Here is a 21,414-nt window from a genome sequence, read left to right as displayed (position 1 = left end):
ACTATGACCGGTAAAATATGCTGAATACCGGCAAAACTAAATCTCTCCTGTCAAAATGTCTATGTACTTTGCCGCCACACACGGTTGCCAAGCAGCGCTTATTGTTGTTTAGGCTGGCCACTCATGTGTCGCGAGTGTTGGGAGCACGCTCATGAACTGTTAGCGCCGGAACCTCGCAACTGCTGCGGAGCTCATTTGACGGCCTGTAGACGGGCCGTAAGATGAGGTTTGAGTCTGCGTGATCTGCGTGTAGGGAGAGGCAGCAGCCATATAATTGGCTAGAACTAGCTAGATCTGATGGATTTGGACATAAACACGAGTGAAGTATAACCGGACGCGAGAGAGAGAGATCAGCACCTGCAGCTCTGCCCGCTGTGAGGGACCGGTGAGCGGATCAAAACACACCTTTAGACGTCAACTAACACATTTAGCTATGGCACTGTCGTATATATATACATTGAATTTTTCAATGTGATAATATGTAATCAACTTAGGCATCCCTCCCAAAAAAAAATAAATAAAAAATATTTATAAAAATATTCATAACTCATATTTGAATACATGAATAATTATTCGAATTCCTGAATAATTTCGAATATTCGATTAATCGTTCCCATCCCTAGTTCCCAGTCACTATGCAGACCAAAGACACATATAGCACACATGCATTTCAGTTAAATACCATGACCTCATCTTGGGGATTTTCCTCTCGTGGCTTAAAGGTAATGGCCTGCATCTACCGGCCAAAGAAGACATGGGAGCAGTAGCTTACAGATGTCCTGTATATTTTCTATTTCTCACTTCTAGTTTTTGCTTTGACACAATAGCAGGCACAGCTGACTCTGATGAACCAGTGTTTGTTATGGACTTTCTAAGTCCACAGGAATATACACAGCCTTCCCGAAAGATCATTTATCACAAGCTAGAAACTTTGTGTTGCGCCTTTGACCATACTCATGTGAAGTTTCACTTTGATCTATGTCATTATCAGCCAGTAGTGCAGTACATGTTTGTAGAGAACTTTGTTTTTAAGGGAAATGTACTCCTGATCATATCTTAAGAGAAACAAGCTTGTGTAGTGACATGTTATCCTAATTTTACTTCCTTTTTCTCTCACTCCAGGAAGTAGAAGTCATAGTTTTATCATCACTTTCCCACACACCCCTTTTCAGGTTTTGCAAGAAAAACTTGCCTCCCTGTGTGGCTTTCTATGTTGAAATGCAAGCTTTGTGTCAAGCTGCTGCATGACGACTACAAATGAAAAATAAAAGCACACTTTTTTTGGGTCAAATGTTAAGATTATAGAAGTTCGCCTGATTAAAGTTGAAATGAAACAAAGATTTCTCATAGATGATAGCTGCTTTTTAGCTGCTGTGAACTCTAATAGCTATGAATCCCTTACAATGACAACATGACAGCATACCCACACTTTGTAAATATAAGGATTCCATTTCAAGCTCCTTATGTTTACCAGAATGTTATAGTTGCCATTGTTTGGTTGTCTATGCATGTTTATCAGCATTGGTTACCAGACTGGAATAGGCAGTGTTAAGCTGGCTTTATCGTGGTCTTTTGCAATAGGCCTTCTCACCGCAACCTGAACCTGTGCTACTGACTCTTCTATTTGTGTCACTCTGCAGCGGGTGTTTGACTTGGCTATGTCAAACACAAGCTTCACCACATCCTGGTGAAACTTGCTCATTGTTAGACAGCTTTATGTTCTACATAGATGTTGCCTGGCTGAAATATAGATCCTTTACTGTCAGCACTTGAGCTTTTTGTGTTTATTAAAATGCTAAAATGTAACTTCTCTAATTAATTGTTCTCTTTCTATCAGTGAATAGACATAGCCACCTGAAGGACTTCATGCTGGTTGTGTCAATAGTCATTGGCATGGGTGGCTGCTGGTTTGCCTTCATCCAGAATCGCTACTCTAAGGATCACATGAAGAAGATGATGAAGGACCTGGACGGCCTGCAGAGAGCTGAGCAGAGCCTGCATGATCTGCAACAGAAGTGAGGGTTTTTCCACAACACCCACATGAGCAATATGATAAACGCTGTGCACACAACCCAGTACTGTCCTCATAAAGCACGGAAATTAATGCACATCCTGTTTTAGTCCTCATTAGAGCTACATTTATTCGCACCATCTTTTCTAAAGTATAGTTCAACTGGCACAAGTCATCACTTTCACAGGATTGCATGATCAGAGCCACATTGTTCTAAAATGGGAGGTGCAACACAGTTAGACCATTAAGTGATTAAATGGGCCTAAGTGTCACATGTTAAATTAAATTCAACCATCAAATTAGATGATAAACTATATGACAAGATACTTCTAATATAAATGTGTTAATGCTTCAAGGACACATCAGTGCACTCTTTGTTTAGGTGTGTCGTTTGGACAGTAGGAACGGTATTAAAGCTGGTTTTATAACTCTGTACATGTCACCAATCAGGAAGTGTCCTCTTACCAATTCGGCTGCAACACAGCATTGCATTCACAAGCTGATGCAACATCCTAGTGCAGTGTTCTCCACATTTTCACTGGCATTTCTGCTCAGACCTTCTGAAAGGCCAAAGAACAGGTGTTTCAAGACCACCAGGGTCAAGCCCGCTCCCAGGCATGACCATGACATCGCAGTACAGTGTGGCTATCTCCTGCTTTGAGAACACGTATGCACATCATCAAGGCATCCACTTGTGCTTCTTGAAGTAATGACATACTTTTGATTGTGACAGTGAGTATTTTTGGTAGCACTGGCTGGAGTCATTCTAACTGTATCAGACTATGGTGAAGAGATTCTCAGTTTAGCAGCCCAGTGTTTTTCCAGTTCTCATCCTTAATCTTGCTTTTAACTTTGAGGAGGAATTAAAAGTAACCTAGCAGTTAAGTCATACAAAGCTTGTGTCTGCATTATCACAGAATACTACATGCTGACACCTGGTGTATTCCAGCCTAAGAAGCATCAGGCAATGTCTGCCTTAATGATGTCATATTTTGAGAGGAGATGTTTTAAAAATAAATGCAGTGTCATGATGAATGATTGAGTGTTTCAAGCCAAATCAAACTATTTTGGTCCTGTTAATGCTTCAAGGTATGCTCGGAATGTGCTTGAAGCGTGCACTGTTTCCTTTTATTCCTTTAAAGGATACTCAAAGATTGCTTCTTCTTTAACACAGAGCAGGGTTTGTTTTTTTAACTTTTAATAGGATTAGGTGCACAGGGGGTGGGGGAAAACCTTACATGAAAAGCAACTTTTCATAGGTGACTTCCTTCCCTGTAGTCGTATTAAACCACGTCATAGAGGAACTTGCTAGTTAAGGAAGGAAAGTTGGTGGTCGGCTTGTTTTATTACTTAAAACTGAAGGATTCATCTTCGTGGACCATGACTTTTCTGCAGGATGTTTACATAAAATATATTTATTTGTTTTTGAAATTGTGTACAAAGTTGAATTTGACCTCAGGTTCTTTGTAATAGAAAGGTCAATGAGTGTCCAGCTTGGAAACAGATTGACCTCTGGGGAGCAGCGACATGTGTTGCCACATGACTGCATAACGTCTCTGGTCCAATGCTTGGAGATATTGAACCAGGGGGGGGTGAGCTGTTATGTGTACCCTTATTACCCACATGAGTTGCTCTTTGTGTCAGCTGGCTGTTCAGGGGATGCGGATTGTTGAAACGTGATCTGATGAACAGCAAATAGACTGTTAAGACACGACTTAGGTTTCACTGACTGAAATGAGGCCTGGATCTTCTGAAGTAACACCGCCTCCCACTTTGCTGTAGCAAGTCAGTCATGGCTCCCATCTATTCATATTTTATACTGTATAATATAAGGTGCATTGCTTTTTTTGGGGCAGTGCAATACAGGAGTTGTTGTATTTGCCTACTGAAGAGCCATTGACTGCTCTATTTGGGTCAGACAATTGAGGTCCAGCTTTTTCCCTTTGGTTGCCTGCCAGCCCAGCCTATGTTTTCCCTCTGTGGCTTTATACTTTAATCGCTTTTCAAAACACACCTGCCACTCCCAACATTGAATTTGGCTTTGACATTTCTTTTTTTTTGTTCAGCGAATTGTTCATACTTAATTCTAGCCTGCAGATCAAAACAAGATAACTTTTAATACATCGTAAAGGTGCACTTGTGCAGATTTTATTCAGCATTATCTGTACAGAGCATAAAACATTTTTTTTTTTGTGCAACCACATTTAAATCCATTCTGTGTTGAATTGGGAGACAAGCAAACCAATTGTCTTGTGAAAAGAAAAAAGTCTCATGAAGTATAAACATTTTAAAATGCCTTTTTTAATTACACTGAGTTTTGCACTGGCTTATGTATTAATAATCAAAAGACAATCTTTGGCATTCAAGGTAACCTGTGTATCTACTCTGACAACAATGAAGATTCTCAGACATTGCGCACTTGGTTTGAAGTGTTAAAGTGTTATAAAAGGACAGCCAAGGACTCAGGGATGTTATATTATATTAAATTGTAGGTCAGTATGACTCGCAAGATGACACCTTCAAGTCAGGTCATGTTTTTGGAGCTGATGGAGAGAGAGAGAGATGTCCTCTGTCTGTAGCGTGCTTTGCTTCCTGATCCCTGCTGCCAGCTGCTGTCTTTCCATGCATTCAAGCAGATCCTGTGGTGATATCAAGTAGCCTGGCCTAGCCGTGACTGCACTGTTGGGAGGCAGTAGGAGGGGCTTTGGCTGTAGCTGGATTTCCTGCTTGCCTATTAAAGCCCTGTTTGACCTAGCCCCTGCCTCACTGGTGGGAGATGTTAAGCATGACTGCTCTACTGCTAATTCACCACACAGACATCCTTGAAAAAGACTGGCAACAAGGACAAAAACACTGCATGTGATAAGCATTCAAATGCTTGTTTTCTTCCACATATAATTTTATCTGTTCATAACGTTGTGTAAGGGAAGTAAGATAAATAGAATAGTATCAGCATATAAGATATGGGTTATGTTTTACCTTGTGTTTGCAGAGACTTTCTGTCTGGAGTCTGTAATCCCTGCAATGCAGGTTAGGGGAAACAGAATTTGGCATTTTCTCACTGAGCATTGTAGCTCTGCCAGTGCTCCTGAATCTTAGCTAGAGAATGGCAGGGGTCAGGGTCGAAAGCATTAGCTGGACCGCCCACCACCCACATTTTCCATGGCCAGCTCTCTGGATCACCTTTCATTTCTGTGCTCACTCTGTTGTTGTGTGTGGCCAGACAAATGAAGAGTTCTTCTACTTCTCCCAAGAGACTGAAAAAGAGTACTGCTTCCTGCCCTTAAGTGTCTTAAGACTATGAAAAAGCAACATTTCATGGCAAGTGTTATCACACTAGATCACCAACATTAGCTTGGTTAATAGTCTATTTCTTGGTTTAAATGGTGTAGATTCCCAATCTATCTTAATCACAATGGATGTGCTGAGAGGTCTTTTTACAGCTACTGCATATATGATATGTTTACAAATAATTATGCCATGGCTCACAAGCCAAAAGTAGACTTTTTAATTTTTAAGAGGCTATCCTAAAAATAACCCCCGTACAAAGCAACACACATGACACTCCAGGAGCATCGGGTACCACACTGTACTGTTCTAGAGTTACACTGGGCAGCTGTTCCTATTCTTCGCTGTGTCCCTCTGATGTCACTTTATTGTGAGCTGGCCAGCAGCTGACCACGGCTCTGTGCTTTCTTCATGTTAGCCATTGTTTCCGGTTTTACATAGCTGATGCAAGTCTTGCATTCTACACATACATTGCACTCACATGCTATCACGTCACGCCTGCCCGCAAAAATGCCCACAGACACTGGCACCTACTACGCTATGTGAAAAATAATTGTTTCTCTTTGTCTCAGGCTGCAGATTGCCCAAGAGGAGCACCGTACGGTAGAAGTGGAGAAGGTGAACCTGGAGCAGAAGATGAGGGATGAGATTGATTCAGCCAAGCAGGAGGCCCAACGTCTGAGGGAGCTGCGCGAGGGCACAGTGAACGAACTGAGCCGTCAAAAGTATGCAGAGGAAGAGCTGGATCAGGTACTTTTGAATAAATAGTTGTGATTCAATCATGGTCCTTCAACACAGAGTGACTAGAATGAACTTCCAGGGTGGCAACTGCACAGTATGTTTTAGTTTTATCAGATTCACACTGACTATCGTATAAATACGCCCACTGAAGTCTTTGTCCATTAGGACTTTGGCAGGAACAACACGGCACATCCCACACAATTAAGAAGAAAACATGAATACTAACTTTAAGGACTATCACAGTGATCCACACCTTTGTCACAGTATGTTTTTTATTCAGAAACATTGGAAACATGCTAGGCCTTCAGATGTTGCGTGGTTTCCCAGTCCCATATTCAGAAGGCAGGTGTCCATCATTCCTCAACTCTTGCTTCTTTAAACATGTTGGTTTTAATTGCCTTTTGAGGTTAGGAGAATGTTTGATGTAATTCTTTTGAATGTGTGTGTTCGAAAACATGGGGACTGTTTACAGATGTTGGATAGATTTTTCTATAAATTGTGTGTTCGTTGATTAATATCAAATGACAGGCCCGCAAAACTGTACACATTTAATTATGTATAGTATGTTACCTACCCTATGCTAGGACATTTTGAGGGAAAGGAAACGCCCCCCATGGCAAATGTAGGTAGCCTACAATGTGTAAGGAGAGATGTGATGGCTTCTACAGTTTCAACATCACGTTTATATTCAGCTTGTTTTTTTATGAGGTCACCATACCATTAGGTATTGCCACATATAATTAGAACAGTGGTAATAACCAGCTTAAATATATGTATTTCACCATTGCCACCACCTAGTCTGTTTAAACTGGATTTACAAATATATTGTTATCATCTTTAAATAAGGAACTGCAAATCTTTTTTAAAGTTTCATTATTATGGAGGTTTAAACTAAAGTATTTAAATGTGTTGCCCATGTAATCATTATTTTTGCTATTCTTAGGCAGACGGACAAACAAAGACAAAAGCTATCAATGTTTTATGTGAATGCATTCTTTGCATCAATAACTTCTTTCATCAGACGTTCACCAATTTGTTTGTGTTGTCCCTTTTATGATCCAACTGCATGTAAGCAAATCATGTACTGTGGTTCATATAAATGCAAATGATTTATAGTAATTCAGTCAATCTGACGCATCTAGTTTGTCAAAGTGATCCTTTTTAAGAAGCAGTCAACAAACTAATCTTGCATTTTGGTTGCTTTGAAATGATCAATTTATGGTTGTGTCATTGTATGAGTTACATACATCTAATGGTTGTCATGTATCAAAGGTGCGCATGGCGTTGAGGAAAGCAGAGAAGGAGCTGGAGTCCCGGAGCTGCTGGTCCCCTCCAGAGTCTCTGCAGAAGTGGCTGCAGCTCACCCATGAGGTGGAAGTGCAGTACTACAACATCAAGAAGCAAAATGCTGAACGTCAGCTCCTGGTGGCCAAAGAAGGGGTAAGCATGTCGAAACCTGAAGGGGAAAGCCATACTGTTTTAGTTCATAATATCGCTTCAATGATTGTGTTTCGATTCCTGAATCCTATTCCAAAGCTGCTATTTACAACTTCACTGTCACACTTAAATGTGACACTATCTGTGTGGGGATGACGTCCATGAGGCAGAGATAAATGTTTGTTCATTTGTTTTCTCAGGCAGAGAAGATAAAGAAGAAGAGAAACACTCTCTTTGGGACTTTCCACGTGGCTCACAGCTCCTCTCTGGATGATGTGGACCACAAAATACTGTCTGCAAAGTAAGTTACAGAATGTAATGGTGGCATACTTTTCCTACACTTTTAGAAAATAAGCAGCATTTTAATTAGCAAAATAACAAGTGACTTTAGAACCCATTTGGACAGCATTAACAGTACAGAGGGAGGGTCAAAAGCATTCACTGCACTCCTCTGTATTTGACTCTTTGTTCTGGACAGCATATTAACCATCAGTTACAGGATGTGGTCTATAATGGAAATACAAATGGTGTAGGACTACCCAAACTGTAGCTCACTCAACAGCACATTTAATGATTTCTTGCTCTTTGGATAGTTTCCTTTTTCATTTGGTTCTCTAAAGTATAACATTGGTTAACAGGTAACTTACTTGTTTTGGATATTTTGTCTCCTAATAAAGTCATAATAATCTTCTTTTTCCTCTGAACTTATTTCCCCTCTCCTTTTTTTCTCCTCCTCTTCCATAGACAAGCCCTGGGTGAGGTGACGGCTGCTCTGCGTGAGAGGCTTCACCGTTGGCAGCAGATCGAGATCCTCACCGGCTTCACCATCGTCAACAACCCCGGCCTCCCTTCTCTGGCCTCGTCCCTCAACCTTGATGGCAGCCACTCGAGCGGCAGAGCGACGCCTCAGCACTTCATGATGTCTGAGGACATGGACGACATGGACGAGGATTTCGTGCCTGGAACTCTGCAATGTAAGAGTTCCTCCGAATCTCTGGGCCAGTCTATGGGGAGTAGCAAACGAACCCCTAAACATTCCATGGGCCTGCTGGGAAAATCCAGATATCAGCCCACATGAGAATTTGGACCTTTTATTCCATAACACAAACTGAAATTGTGTTTGTGGCCTTCCTGGGGATGGAGATAGTGAGCGTCACACATGTCTACGATTGAATGAGTGTTGTTTTACAGTTGTGTAAGATGTACCTTGTAAATCCACATAATTGTCTTGATCTTTTTTCACACAATTCCAGTTGAATGCTTTTTGTTGAATGTTCTCATTTTTGGATATGAGTGTTAACTTGACTTAGTCAATAATGGAGACTGAACTTATTCCTGTGACTTTCCTCTGGAAATTGAAATGTCAAGAAAAATACACTTCTTAATGAGAACACCTTTTTGTGCAAACTTATTTGTAGTGGTTGTGTCCTAATGTGTGCTACAAACCTTTTAGTATTAGATTTAAGTCAAATGGGTAAAACTAATGGAAGTGTATTAAATGCAGCCAGTGCCTAAGTTAATTTCTTATTAAGGTTACATATGAGACAAAAAAATTCACTAAAACTGCCTCATCATCTTTTACAAAATCCTAATGTAGAAAACTCATTATATTTTAATTGTAGAAGTCTTAGGTAAACACATCAACCACACCTATCTCATTATGAAAACTTGATGTCTTTCCACCTCGTTATGAGCTCAATATTTGACTTATTATTATGACCGACCTTGACACGCTCAGTATGGGTTTGACTAACTGCAGGCGAAACTTGTTCTGCAGAGTCCTTTTCCGTCCGCAATAGTGAGTAATTCTTTTTATCAACATTAACTGCACTCCCTATCTCACTCCCCTCTCTTCCTCCACCACTTCTCTTGGCATTTGGCTGCGCTGCTGTCTCATTGGGCTAACTACAGATGGCCCCCGACTGTTGGAGCGGCGAGCCAGCGACCTGTGGTCTGTCGGTTCAGACTGTCGGCACATGAGGAAAATTTGTGGTTGGCCATTTATTCATGCCCTAGTTCAACCCTCAGTTTGAAACCCCTGCCTCTTACCCTGACTCAAAACCCCACGGAGCCTTTACATTTATTTAACTGGGCAATAAGCAACGACTCCATGCTGCGTTCATCTCACCTTTCCTTAGTTGCTTGCTTTCCACCTCTCCTCTAAATCTTGTCTTCCCAGTGCGCTCCTGCTCTCCTCCCAATGTGATTTGTCTATTACTTTTATTGTAAATGGGCAAAATATTACTGAATTAAGTTTCTATTTATTAATTCAAACAAGCAGTTTAAGTTGGTTTGATTTCTCCTTTTGTTTTTTATATTTTTCCATGTGAGGACAAGAACATAAAACAATGGTGTGGGGATTTTATATTATTAAATGAGGTTTTTCTTGGCGCCTTAATCACATCACAAGCTTTAAATCTGTTTAAGTCAGGATAAATGTTTCCCAGAACCTGAGTATCTTTCCACTAATCCCAGTCAGTCTCCCTGTGTCCGTCAGTCTTTATTTACCAAGTGGTTGTTGATAATGCTGTTGTTTTGTGCCCACAGCTCCCAGTATGATGTCTCTGCGCCAACGCCACATTGACCCCCAGCTGGCCATGGGCTCCCAGAGGTTGGTAGACAGTTGCCTGTTGGCTGGGCATCAGGGAGAGGGTCCCCTGTATACATCCAGGTCCAGGGCTGCCTTCTCAAACTCACGCAGCCAGTCGTTCGGGCAGCTCGACTCTCTCCCTCTGCCTCCTCTGTCCTCGGCTGTGTCTCACCCCTCCATCATCTGTGCTTCCAACTTCAATCACCATCCCCAGTCCTCTTTGTCCTCCTCTTCCTACTGCTTGCCCAGCTCTGTGTCCGGTGTTGCAGCGCATCATTCCTCCCATATATATCATGGTTCTTCTTTCCAGCCCATGGACCCCATTCCTGATTTCACTTTCTCCGAGGTCTCCAATGCAGAGCGCAGCGACAGCTTCGGGTATCCATCTTTTTTCCAGTCCTTTTACACACATCGCATGTGTGTGTTGATGTGTTTTTTTTAACCACTTGCTTTCCCTTTTTAATACATTTTCTTTAGTTTCTTTTCCACGTCATGAAGCATCTCATAATCTACGCATTTACTCTTTTTAACCTCTCAGTGTTCTTGTTCTCTGTCTGCACAACTAACAAGTGTGGAGTTCCAGTGTCCAGGCTGTGCCCAGCGTGTGTCCGTGGCTTTGCAGGCATTGTGTAGACAAACCCCAGCATGCAAGTCTTTACCTTTTTTTTTTTTTTAACTTAATCTTCCTCTAACTTGTCTTTTATGTCCCCCCACAGAGACCTAAATCGCTCGGACTCTGACTCCTCCCTGTCTCTCTCCCAAGTTGGTGATCGGCTATCTGCCTACAGCTCCAAAGGCCACCTTATCAAGCCCGTCTCTCTCATGCACAGCATATCTGGTCGGGCAGATGACACCGTGTCTCTGCATGCGTACACCCCCAACGGAGGGAACCGCATTCTTGAGGTCAGTCCTGTAGAGCTTGGCCATGACAGCCCAATACTCATGAAGAAGATGTACGGCTTGGAGCAGAGTCCCACCCTGGCAGAGATCCAAAGTATGTCCGAGTCGTCCCGCTCCCTCAGCCCCAACTCCACTGAACCTGACACTCCGTCACCTACTGGGGGTCAACCAGGGGCCGTGGGGGCAAAGGCCAACACTCGCATCCCGCAGCTGTCCTCCAAGAAGAGCCCGCTGGAGGAGGACAGCGGCTCTACTGGAGAAGACACAGATTCCACTGCCAGCCGCAAGAAACACACCTTCAAGATCTTCAAGAAACAGAGGAAATAAGGGCTACATGAACTACAGGGCTATCAACGCTGTGTGACTGTATTCCTCTGGTCTGTTTCTGAGAAAAGTTTTATGGGTTCTTTAATGGTGAAAAGATGGCACAATTTGTTGCCGTTGCATCTTTTGGTAGGTACGACACCTACTCTAAGAAACTGTGGGAGCAACCAGCTGTTCTGTTTTATCTGCTTTTTGGTCAATGTTCAATATGTGGGGAATGGGTAAGTTTGTATATTGGAGTGTAAAGTATTATTTATTCTGCAGGAAGTTGTGCCAGTCCCAAAGGCAAATGTTTTGTCACCAGTTTTCTTTCTTGTTCCTAAATATTTAACATTTTGCATGTCTTCACTTTTGTTTGACTGGTGGGCTACTTGAATGCTCTTAGTGTTTGCTTGGTTATGTTGTTAACCTGCTTAGACAACACTTGATGTTTCTTTTATTACTACCTAACCACCTAGCCTACACGTTCAAAGTGAATGTGCATCTCTTTGTTTCACTCAATACTTTGTTTTTTATCGAAGGTTACAATTTTCCCTGTCTCTTCTGGCAGAGTAAATGACACAATCAAGAGATCCTCAAACTGAAGAGTAGTCAATACAATCTTACCGGGGTACAACAGTGACATAAACATCATTTTGGGAACAGCAATTTCAGCTATTGGTTGATTTAGAAACAATAGATATTAATAATTTGTAACATTGGATCTCAAGATGTTTACAATAAAGTACATTTCCCTTTAACAAGTTACAAAAGGACCATCAAATTCCAGCTTTAGATATTTTTGCTTTACTTTTAGTATTTAGGTGTCGAGTGCATGAGAGTGAGAGAAATGCTTTGCTTTAAGTGTCTAGCTTTTAAAATCTGCCAACAAGTTTAACCACTGATTAATATTTGGAATATCACGTTTCCTCAATGGAGTAGGTCGTGATCAACTTAGTTTCTGCGTTGATTACATGATGACCTATGAGACTGCGTGTTATTGCGCTTTTATTTATCTTTGTATTGTATTTAAAAGTTACATCAGAGAAAAAAGTACATTATATAACGAGACAACATATATATCAAAGATTTTAACACAAAATACTAAAGCACATTTTTACTGAACTATTTGATAAAGAGTAATCTTTTGTCTTTTAAGATTTGGTTCAAGTTTACCGTTCCTTTTGGCTCCTGCTATCCCCAGTCCTTTTGATTTTTGTTAAAATAACTATTTAGCTGAGAATTAAAACTTCTCAGCAGTTTGTCGGTTTAAGATGGGTGCTGGTAAGGGCTAAAGTTACCAGGCAAATTAATTTGCTCTGTTCGATATAAATGTTCAAGTTCTAACTACTTTATAATTCACCTTTTTTTTGAAGATTTAGCTTGTCATGTCATATTGCCAAATCTATCCAAACTGTCAGAAGCCTTTACAAAGAACACATGCTTTATATGAACAGTCTGTAATGTATCTCCTGAGCTTCAACGCTGAATGTCCAAGGGTAATGTTCCTGTAACAGTATCATCAGTACAATATGTTTACATTTGTTACAGATAATTACTACTCTCAGATTATCGCAGCAAAAAACATTGTGCCAGTTTTAATATTGACAGCTTCATATGAGCACAGAACTATGCATCAGTAGTTGTAGGTGATTGCTAAAGTAGTAAGGACACCAGTACACTGAGGGTGTTCCTGACCAATGAACAACCAAAAAGTGCTACAGACGAGACAGTGGGCCTCGACGGCCTCATAATGTAACAGGTGGTCTAAATGTATACGACTTGTTTGAATGCTTTATTTTAGAAACCAGCAACAACAACAAAATAGATTTCCTACTGGTACTTTTTGTTAAAGTGTAATTTGTACTTCTTTGCACGACAGAGCTGTTAATGTTTTTGCCTTCTGAATGTGTGTCCGTGTGCTCCGAGTATAATGTAATGTTGATGCATGTCAAATGCTGTAACAAACCTATATTGGGTCAAAAGAGTTACCCACCCTACTTCTTCTTTCTCTTCATTTTCAGCTTCTATTTATGAATTCACACAGTATATTTGTACAGAGAAAATGACAATTTTGCATCTTCTGTGATGGTCTAGACTTTTACGGCACTCCTGCATGATAGCAATAAACTATTTTGAATGAAAAATGAGTTGATTTCTTATGAACATTACACCACATTCTGCACAACACCTCAGGAGAAATCAACAAAGGTTGGCTTTTCTTAAATATTATTTTCTCAACAAGTTTGCCCCCAAACATAATTGTAACTTACATTTAAATGTTAACATTTTAACAGGTGAATTATTGCAGTTTCCCTGTGGTTGTATGTTAAGTATTGACATGCAACCCTATCAACAAGGCTCCACCCAAACTGCACTGTGTATATAGCAATGAGGGTGGGGCTATGTGCTGTTAAATATTGACCTATGGTTCAATATAAGTACAAGGTGGAGCAGGATGAATGCCGGATCTTAAGGCTCCTTGTTTCTTTTCAGCTTGAAACTCTTTAATGGGGTGTTTAATGAAAACATGGATTTCCAAATACTATACAAATACATCTGTCAGTTTTGTCTCGTGCAGGTAGGAGCTGGTTTTAACTTCATTATCTGTGGTGCCCGTGTCATTTGATTTAAACATATTATATAATGTGTTAATCCCCCCTGCCTCAAACAGATCGTCTGGGGTTTAGACTCGGTGAAACTCCTGAATCCTCCAGATGAGCCTCTGTCAGATCATCTTTTGAAAATACTTTACTCTTGTGATGCTCCTGCCACAGTACAGCTGGACTGTATTGTATCTTTCGAAACTGGCATCACTTCCACACTCCAGCTGAAAAAATGGAGCTGTGTCCCCGGTGACCCTGAAATAAAGACCCTGGTGGTGAACTTTCCGGATTGGCTGGTGTATCAACCTGATGGGATTATCCCTGACTCCCAGTGGGTGCTGAGTTGCATCCTTCTGGTGTCAGTCAGATACAGTGGACTTGATGACAGCGAAGGGTCTGTCACTGCTCAGAATTTGGCAACTTTGCAGCCTAAAGCTTTCTTTAGTCGACCTGTAAAGCAGCATCAACTGTGCTTCTCCTGGAGTACACAAATGCTGAAGTTAACTCAACAGTCTGCAAAGAAACAATGCCCTTTGGAGCAAGGTAAGGTTGAAAAACTTGCTTCAAACTATGTGGAGAAAGGCAACTAACATGTAACATTTAACAACAGAGAACACACGATTCACAAATTAATTATCTTAGGGTGTGTAAAACATTTTAAGGGGAGATTCATTCAGGTACCTAATTGTATTTCATAAGAACATGCTTCTCATAACATCTGTCTGAATATGACAGATTCTGACCCATAGCACACAAAAAGCTGACTGGGTGGTCCTAATTGAGTGTTTGGGTGGGTAGGCTCCCCAAACACCCATATGTATATGCACAAGCTATAAAAAGTCAGCTTTTCATATGTCCACTTTACTGTCATGCTTTACTTGTCTTGAAAGGATGGTGGTGTTTTTAGTTTTTACAAATATATTTAAGATCCCAATCAAAACGCTTTATTTTCATTCAGAAACAGTGCATTTCCTGCCTTCGATGTATGCTTCAACTGGAGAAAGCTTCGGTATCACGAAGACACTGGACTCTTACAGCAGTGAGTTTCTGGAGTACTTGCGTGTTAAAGCCATCCCTCTTCCATGGTAAGACATCAAAAGTCACACCAAATATAGCTTGATTTCTGTTATTCAGATATTATTTAGGGATGGTTAACTTAATGTGCTTTGTATTTTTGTCAGGTGTATGTTTTCCATCTGGGTATTTGTGACCAGTAACTGCCAGGACAGATTGTGTGGTGTGTTTTATCACATAGACTCCCATCTAAACTATGTTACACCAACACTGTTCCTCAAAGAATCAGGTATAATTTGGATTGTTCTATTACCTCTCAGATATTCTCTATGTAATAACTATTAGATGTTATTATCTGGACGTACATGAATAATTTCCTCATGTGTACAGGACAGCTACACGTCCAGATGGATGGAGAGGCAGAGGAATCCTCCGCATTTGTTTCTCAATTCAAGGTGCCTTTGAATGAGTGGTGCCAAATCAGTGTGATGTTGCATGGTAGAGCGGTGAGTAGTCTCCTGTTGGCAAAGGATTGTCCTTAGACTCTTTAAAGTATGTGACTAATTGTAGAAATTACAAATAAGTAGTTCATAATCATGTGTTTGCATCTCAGGTTACTCTGTCCATGGTGTGCATGGATAAAGAGCAGAGGACAGTTTATTCACAAGAATATGTGTAAGTGTACTTCTGACAATACAAATAGATTCATTACATGATTCAGTTATACCAAAAATGAAAATGCACTTCAAGGGTCAACATGTTCACGTTGTGTCTTGCAGGATGGGTCATGCTGTCGTGCTCGATGACACAGAGGGATATTTTGTGATTGGTGGAGGGAAATACATAAGAGGTGTGGAGGGTTATTTTGGGCCAGTGATTTACCACCGCAACAGAATACCACCGTACAGCATGGTAATATAATGCACCTGCCCACAGTTATTTCCCATTTCAACCTTTAACTACATTTGTGACTGATCTTTTTTGTTATCTTCTCCAGTCTGAAGTTGTTATTCCAGATGTTATCAGGGCCTTGAACCTGACTGGATGGCTGCAGACCTGTCAACGATTTCGTCTCGAGATGGATGTTAAAATCATTGGCTATTCTTTCAGGGCTGAACAGGAGAAAGAGTCTGGTAGTAGGCTTATATAACCACCAGATGGTGCTAGAGTTACTGTATCTGAAATATTCTCTGCAGTGCTACTGAATGTGCAAATGAACTATCCATGATTTCTTTTCAGACACCTGTTTTGATGCTTTACATGAATGGATGGGAAAGGACAGATTACCATCATTACAGTGCGAGCTGTGGGAGGCAGCTGTCCCCCATAGAAGACAGGCTGCAGACCTGGCCAAGTTTCTGGCTTTCAAACGTGGTAAGAGATGACCTGCGTAAAAGTGAGTAACCTTGCACTGGTACAATATATTTATGGGTAAGTAACAACAAATATGAAGGTATACATTTTTGACTTTTTTGAGCTTCTGAACACCAAAATTCAGAAAAAAAAAATCTGTATGAATCTTCTATTAACTTTTTCGTTTGTAAGGGTGGAACAATTACATTTTTACAATTCTTATTGGTAGATGAAGATTTTTGACCGATATAAATTCTGTCAAACCTCGAGCCCATTTTTAGATGCTTTACATTTATACAACTATTTCTGCATGCAATAAATTATTTGCGGATTTATCATGTCATATTCAAACCTAAAATAATAGAAGCATTGACGACACTGAAATAGAAAACCAATTGCTTTTTCACGATGAACACTGTTCATCCAGAGTTTAGGGATTGCATCAACTTTAGGATATCCACTTAAATGTTAAGGGTGATCTAAACAAAGTGTTGCTGAAAATGTTTAATGAATAACACATTTCTCTAATGTGAGTAAACAATCAGAATTTGTATTCCTAATGTTTTTCCATGATGATATCCATGTGTTATTCCACATGAAGCACTGAAATCAGTTCACTTGCTGACTTGCAGGAGAAGGAGCCAGCCTGCCAGCTTTGGGCAGAGCACTGTACTCCTTATCACTTCATAAGCTGAGCAGAGCGAGCAGCACTGGAGTGGTCAGCAGAATATTACCACTGCTGCTCCAAGCTGGCTGCTTAGCTGATAACCGAGCTCTGCACATGTCCTCTGTGCTCTACAGCGCTGGCCTGGGAGTGAAGGAGCAGCCCAATAAGGTGTGTGCTACTGGGTCAGCTATAGAAGAATATTCTGCCTGTGGTGAACATTTCTGCCATATTATCTCGTCCCCTTGTGTTTGGTATAGGCTTGGCTCCTGGCCCTGATGGCAGCCCAGAAGGATGATCGGTTAGCTCTTCTGCATCTTGGGCACATGCACCATCAGGGTGTCCATGGCCTCCCCACAGACCCCGACCTGGCCTATGCATATTATGCAAACATTGCTAAACAGACAACTTTAGACCGTCACAATCACACATCAGAGCAGGTAATGTATGTGGATGTGACTATATGGTTTGCATGCTCATTTTGAATGTGATTTCTAAATTAAAGTATGCAGTCCAATTTCTTTAGAACTTAATATTTTGATCTATATTTTTGGAGTCAATATGAACTTTCTCTTGCATAAATAAATTCATGGTAATTAATGGCATGATATAAATTGTTTTATACATATTATATAAGAAAAGGTCTCTCCTCCTTATGGTGGCTATAATTCTTAGATTTCCATACATTTGCTTACCTTTGTTGCCGTTTTATCAAGATAGATAGCAGTATTTTACACCTTTGATAATATCACAATGCTCAAAAGGGCTACATTTTGTATTCAATGCACCAAGGCTTTTGATTTTACATTTGTCTTCCCTTTTTTCTTAATTTTTTCAGACATATGTTGAGGCCGTTTACTTAAACAATGATGAGGTGTTGAGTCTCCAGACCAATACACATCATCATATTTTCCAATGGCTGAAACTGCAGGCACGCAGGGGAGCAGCTGAAGCAGAGGTACCTGTTTTGGCATCTTGTCTTTTTAAGTTGAACCTATAAACACCAGAACAGAAAGTCGGATAAAAACAAGTGGGATAAAAAATAAAACAAATCATCTTAAGATTCATAAACTTTACGTTTTTTAAGGGTATTCAGAGTAAAAGAATGGCTACAGACAATTGAACAAGGAGAGGATTTATTTTATTATAATTCAGCAACTGTTTTTTCAGCAAGCAGTTGCCCGCATGCTGTACTGGGGTCAGCAGGGAGTGACTCCAGATATCCAGACTGCTGCAAGGCACTACGAACGGGGAGCTGTCCAGTGGGAGGACCCTGTGTCAATGTATGACTATGGCATAGTCCTAATGCATGTGAGAACTACAGCTCATATACATAAGAAACATGACAATCCACTGAATGATCATTTAGTATGAGCCTTTATTGATTAAAACTGTGTCTCTGCAGGGGCATGGAGTTCAAAAGGACATTCCAAAAGCTCTGACTTTCCTGAAGAAAGCAATGGAAAAGGTTTTTTATGATTCATTAATTATCATTAACACTAATTACTGTATTATTTATTTCTTTGGGGGTTTTCACTCCATGTATTGGTTGTTTCATTACTCCATCTCATAGGATTTTGTGCCTGCAATCAATGCCCTGGCCTGGTATTACGAGAAATTTAACCAGGACTACGAGCAGGCGGTGAAGCTGTGGGAGCAGGCGGATGAGCTCGGGAGTCCGGACGCTGCTCTGAATCTCGCTGTCATGCACTCACAGGGTCTGTACCCAGGAAAAGCTGCAGCCCAGGTTAGCTCAAGTATGCTTTTTGTTATTGTCTAGTTGTGTGTTTACAGACTTGTATTGAGTTCTTATACTGTATCAACAGGTAAATAATTTGTTTTTTGACAGTTTATGGCTTATCAGTACTATCTGAAGTCTGCAGAGAGAGGGCACATCCGGGGAGCAGTTCAACTCGCTAGCTACTGGACCACTGGGATACCAGGCCAAGTCAACAGACGTCCATCAGATGCTGTTTTGTTAGCTACTTACTTTAAAAAAATAATTAAATTCCCATATATTATTTGTCATTATGCCGTGACTGATGTGTCCTTTTAACTGACTGCAGGTGGGCAAAGTGGGCCGCTGAGCACAATGGGTACCTGGGCAGCATCTTACGGAAGGCCTTGGATTCAAATCTCAAGAGTGACATGTAATCTGTTTCTCTATTCACACTTGACATGATCCTGATTACTTCAAAGCAGTTGGAGAAAATGAATATGCCAGCTTTTCAACAGGTTCAGCTCGCTGTTATATTACATGATGGCTGCTGAGTCCGGGTACCCTCCTGCACAATTCAATGCAGCATATCTTTGTGATCAGAATATGGTGAGATATCTCTATTAGCTGTAGTATGGTTTGATTTGTTCATTGTTAAATATTACATTTTTAAATACATTTTAAATATATATTTTTTTACTCTAGTTAGGTTTTCTGGATCCTTCTTTTGCATCAAACTGTATGTGGAGATATTATAACCTTACAATCCAAAGTCAAAATCCTGACCCTCATGGTAACTAATATATATATTTTTTTCCAGTTTTTGGAAACAAAACTACCTTAAACCATAAAAAAAACAAAACTTGAATTCTACTTCCCCTCCAGCCTTTATTAGGATGGGTGACCTGTTGTATGAGGGGCAGAAAGATCTGTGTTCTGCAGCAGAGATGTACACGCGTGCAGCACTAAGGGATGAACCACAGGTCTGCTTCTTTCAAATTGATTTTCTTGCTATAAATATTTGTTCAATGTTGTTTTATATTCATTATTGAGAGTGCACATATGTGTTTGTGAAAGCCATACTGTTCTTCCACAGGGATGGTACAACCTTGGCCTTCTCACTGCAGAGGGTTACAGGCTGCCGCTGTCAGTATTGATCCAACTTGGCCTTTCAGAGCTCTACATGGCAGACAATAGTTTGCTCCTAAGCACTTTGTACGAAAGGTGTGTTCAAACTGTATATGTTTATACATCGGTAATGTCCAGTAAATGCATTGCAGTACACTATTTTCTATTCTAAATTCTATATCTGTTCCATATTTTCTTCCAAAAGATGCAGAGACTCAGAAGATACAGATTCATACTTGCCTTGCAGCCTCGCCCTCTTCAAAGTGCATCTTCAATCTTTCCAAAAAGACTACAGCACTGCTATCACGGTAAGTTTGATATTCTTAAGTAAAGGTTAACAATTTTAAAATGAAAGTACAGAAGTATAATTAGCAATGCATTCATTACCATAAGTCATTTCAAGTACCTTGCTGATAATAACTATAATAATAATAATAATAATAATAATAATTATTATTATTATTACAATAATGATAACTGGCAAAAGTAAACAGGCATTATTGTGATATTGTGAACATTTTGTTGACATATTGGTCATATTATGTCCCACAGTTCTCCACTACTGTTGCAGCAGTTGCAGCTCCAACGATATTCTTAATCATCCTTGGTATGCTCCGGAGACATGTCCCCTCTCCCACCTAGAGCCAAAATTCTTCATAGGATGGTCTGCACAAACAAATCTTGAATAAAAGAGCAAACTCAACCTGCACGGCAACGGCATCAACACATTCTGTGTTAGTTTACATATGTTTACTATCGAATCACTGTAAAGAACAAATGTAAATGTTATTAAAAATATATATCGTTTTTACCATTTGTCCGACACGTTTTTGAGTTTGTAAATATTCTACTGTTGAATAAAAGCGTTCCCAAAAAAAAATCTGTCTTTTATTATTCATAATTTGTATATAACACAACTGCTGCTCACCAAGTATGGAAAACAAGTATTCTATCCAGATAATTGCAAGCAACTTATATTCTATGAACCAAAGTCAAGCAAGCAATTACAGACACTTCTCATGAGACCAAATCCATTCAACCCTTAACATCTCATTAACACCAGCAGACAAGTTTAATTGCTTTGCTTCTGCTTGTTGGAATGATTAGGAATTTGTTGGGGCTAATGATGGAGTGAGACAAATAAATAATTGTGTACTTTTAATCAGTTTTTAAGAAAGAAAAACATGTGGAATGTAGTTTAGTATGCATATCTATTCTGACCATATTGTCGCTCCACCTGGCATAACATGCATTTGTGTGTACATTTGGAGGGTTGTAGCAATAGAGGGCAGGGCAGTTTATATTCTACAATTAAATACATACAACAAGTGTTCTTGTGATATTGTGTCTATTGCGGAAAGTAAGACAATAATAAACATTATATTATTATTTTTGTTTTTTAAAGAGATAGTAACTGCATAGGAAATGTCAGGAAGCATGCACATACATCTGATCAAGTATACTCAGTGAGTTGTTTCATTTATTAATGCAACTTTATCTTAATATTGCAACAACCTTTTATTTGTCTGACTTTATTCTTATGAGATTGTAACTCTGTATCCCAAATATTTTGACTTGAGTTTTTCACCTAGAAGTGTCCCTTAAACTCTGACATATTTTCCAGTTTTTTAAGACTCATTTTAGGAGAAAACATAAACTAAT

The 21,414-nt window shown here is 40.0% G+C and overlaps 2 protein-coding genes across 3 annotated transcripts in view; both read left to right on the top strand.

Annotated features, from left to right (window-relative positions):
* The window catches only part of LOC104966124 (stromal interaction molecule 1), a 583,137-nt gene extending 569,720 nt beyond the window's left edge, over positions 1 to 13,417 (top strand). For both annotated transcript variants that reach the window (XM_010795274.1, XM_010795275.1), the window contains exons 7-13: positions 1,838 to 2,015; positions 5,872 to 6,049; positions 7,313 to 7,480; positions 7,678 to 7,778; positions 8,222 to 8,451; positions 10,025 to 10,088; positions 10,784 to 13,417. In XM_010795274.1, the coding sequence (XP_010793576.1) occupies positions 1,838 to 2,015; positions 5,872 to 6,049; positions 7,313 to 7,480; positions 7,678 to 7,778; positions 8,222 to 8,451; positions 10,025 to 10,088; positions 10,784 to 11,294 (1,430 nt within the window). In that variant the 3' untranslated portion in view covers positions 11,295 to 13,417. The remainder of the gene's footprint in view (positions 1 to 1,837; positions 2,016 to 5,871; positions 6,050 to 7,312; positions 7,481 to 7,677; positions 7,779 to 8,221; positions 8,452 to 10,024; positions 10,089 to 10,783) is intronic.
* A 364-nt stretch (positions 13,418 to 13,781) lies between these two features.
* Positions 13,782 to 20,617, top strand: si:dkey-24p1.6 (protein sel-1 homolog 3). The gene is made up of 23 exons (XM_010795276.1): positions 13,782 to 13,851; positions 13,945 to 14,419; positions 14,835 to 14,961; positions 15,058 to 15,179; positions 15,281 to 15,396; positions 15,504 to 15,565; positions 15,670 to 15,802; positions 15,888 to 16,023; positions 16,130 to 16,264; positions 16,876 to 17,078; positions 17,168 to 17,347; positions 17,746 to 17,865; positions 18,078 to 18,218; positions 18,313 to 18,375; positions 18,481 to 18,654; positions 18,757 to 18,884; positions 18,974 to 19,057; positions 19,143 to 19,233; positions 19,330 to 19,417; positions 19,510 to 19,607; positions 19,721 to 19,848; positions 19,958 to 20,060; positions 20,305 to 20,617. Exons 1-23 carry the CDS (start codon positions 13,801 to 13,803, stop codon positions 20,392 to 20,394), a joined length of 3,048 nt encoding a protein of 1,015 aa, XP_010793578.1. The 5' UTR covers positions 13,782 to 13,800; the 3' UTR covers positions 20,395 to 20,617.
* The last annotated feature ends 797 nt before the right edge of the window (positions 20,618 to 21,414 follow it).

This window comes from Notothenia coriiceps, unplaced genomic scaffold (genome assembly GCF_000735185.1).
Source record: "Notothenia coriiceps isolate Sejong01 unplaced genomic scaffold, NC01 NC01_scaffold00037246, whole genome shotgun sequence".
Lineage (NCBI taxonomy): Eukaryota > Metazoa > Chordata > Actinopteri > Perciformes > Nototheniidae > Notothenia > Notothenia coriiceps.
The sequence above is the reverse complement of the archived record's forward strand: the minus strand, read 5'-3'. Positions and strand labels throughout refer to the sequence as shown.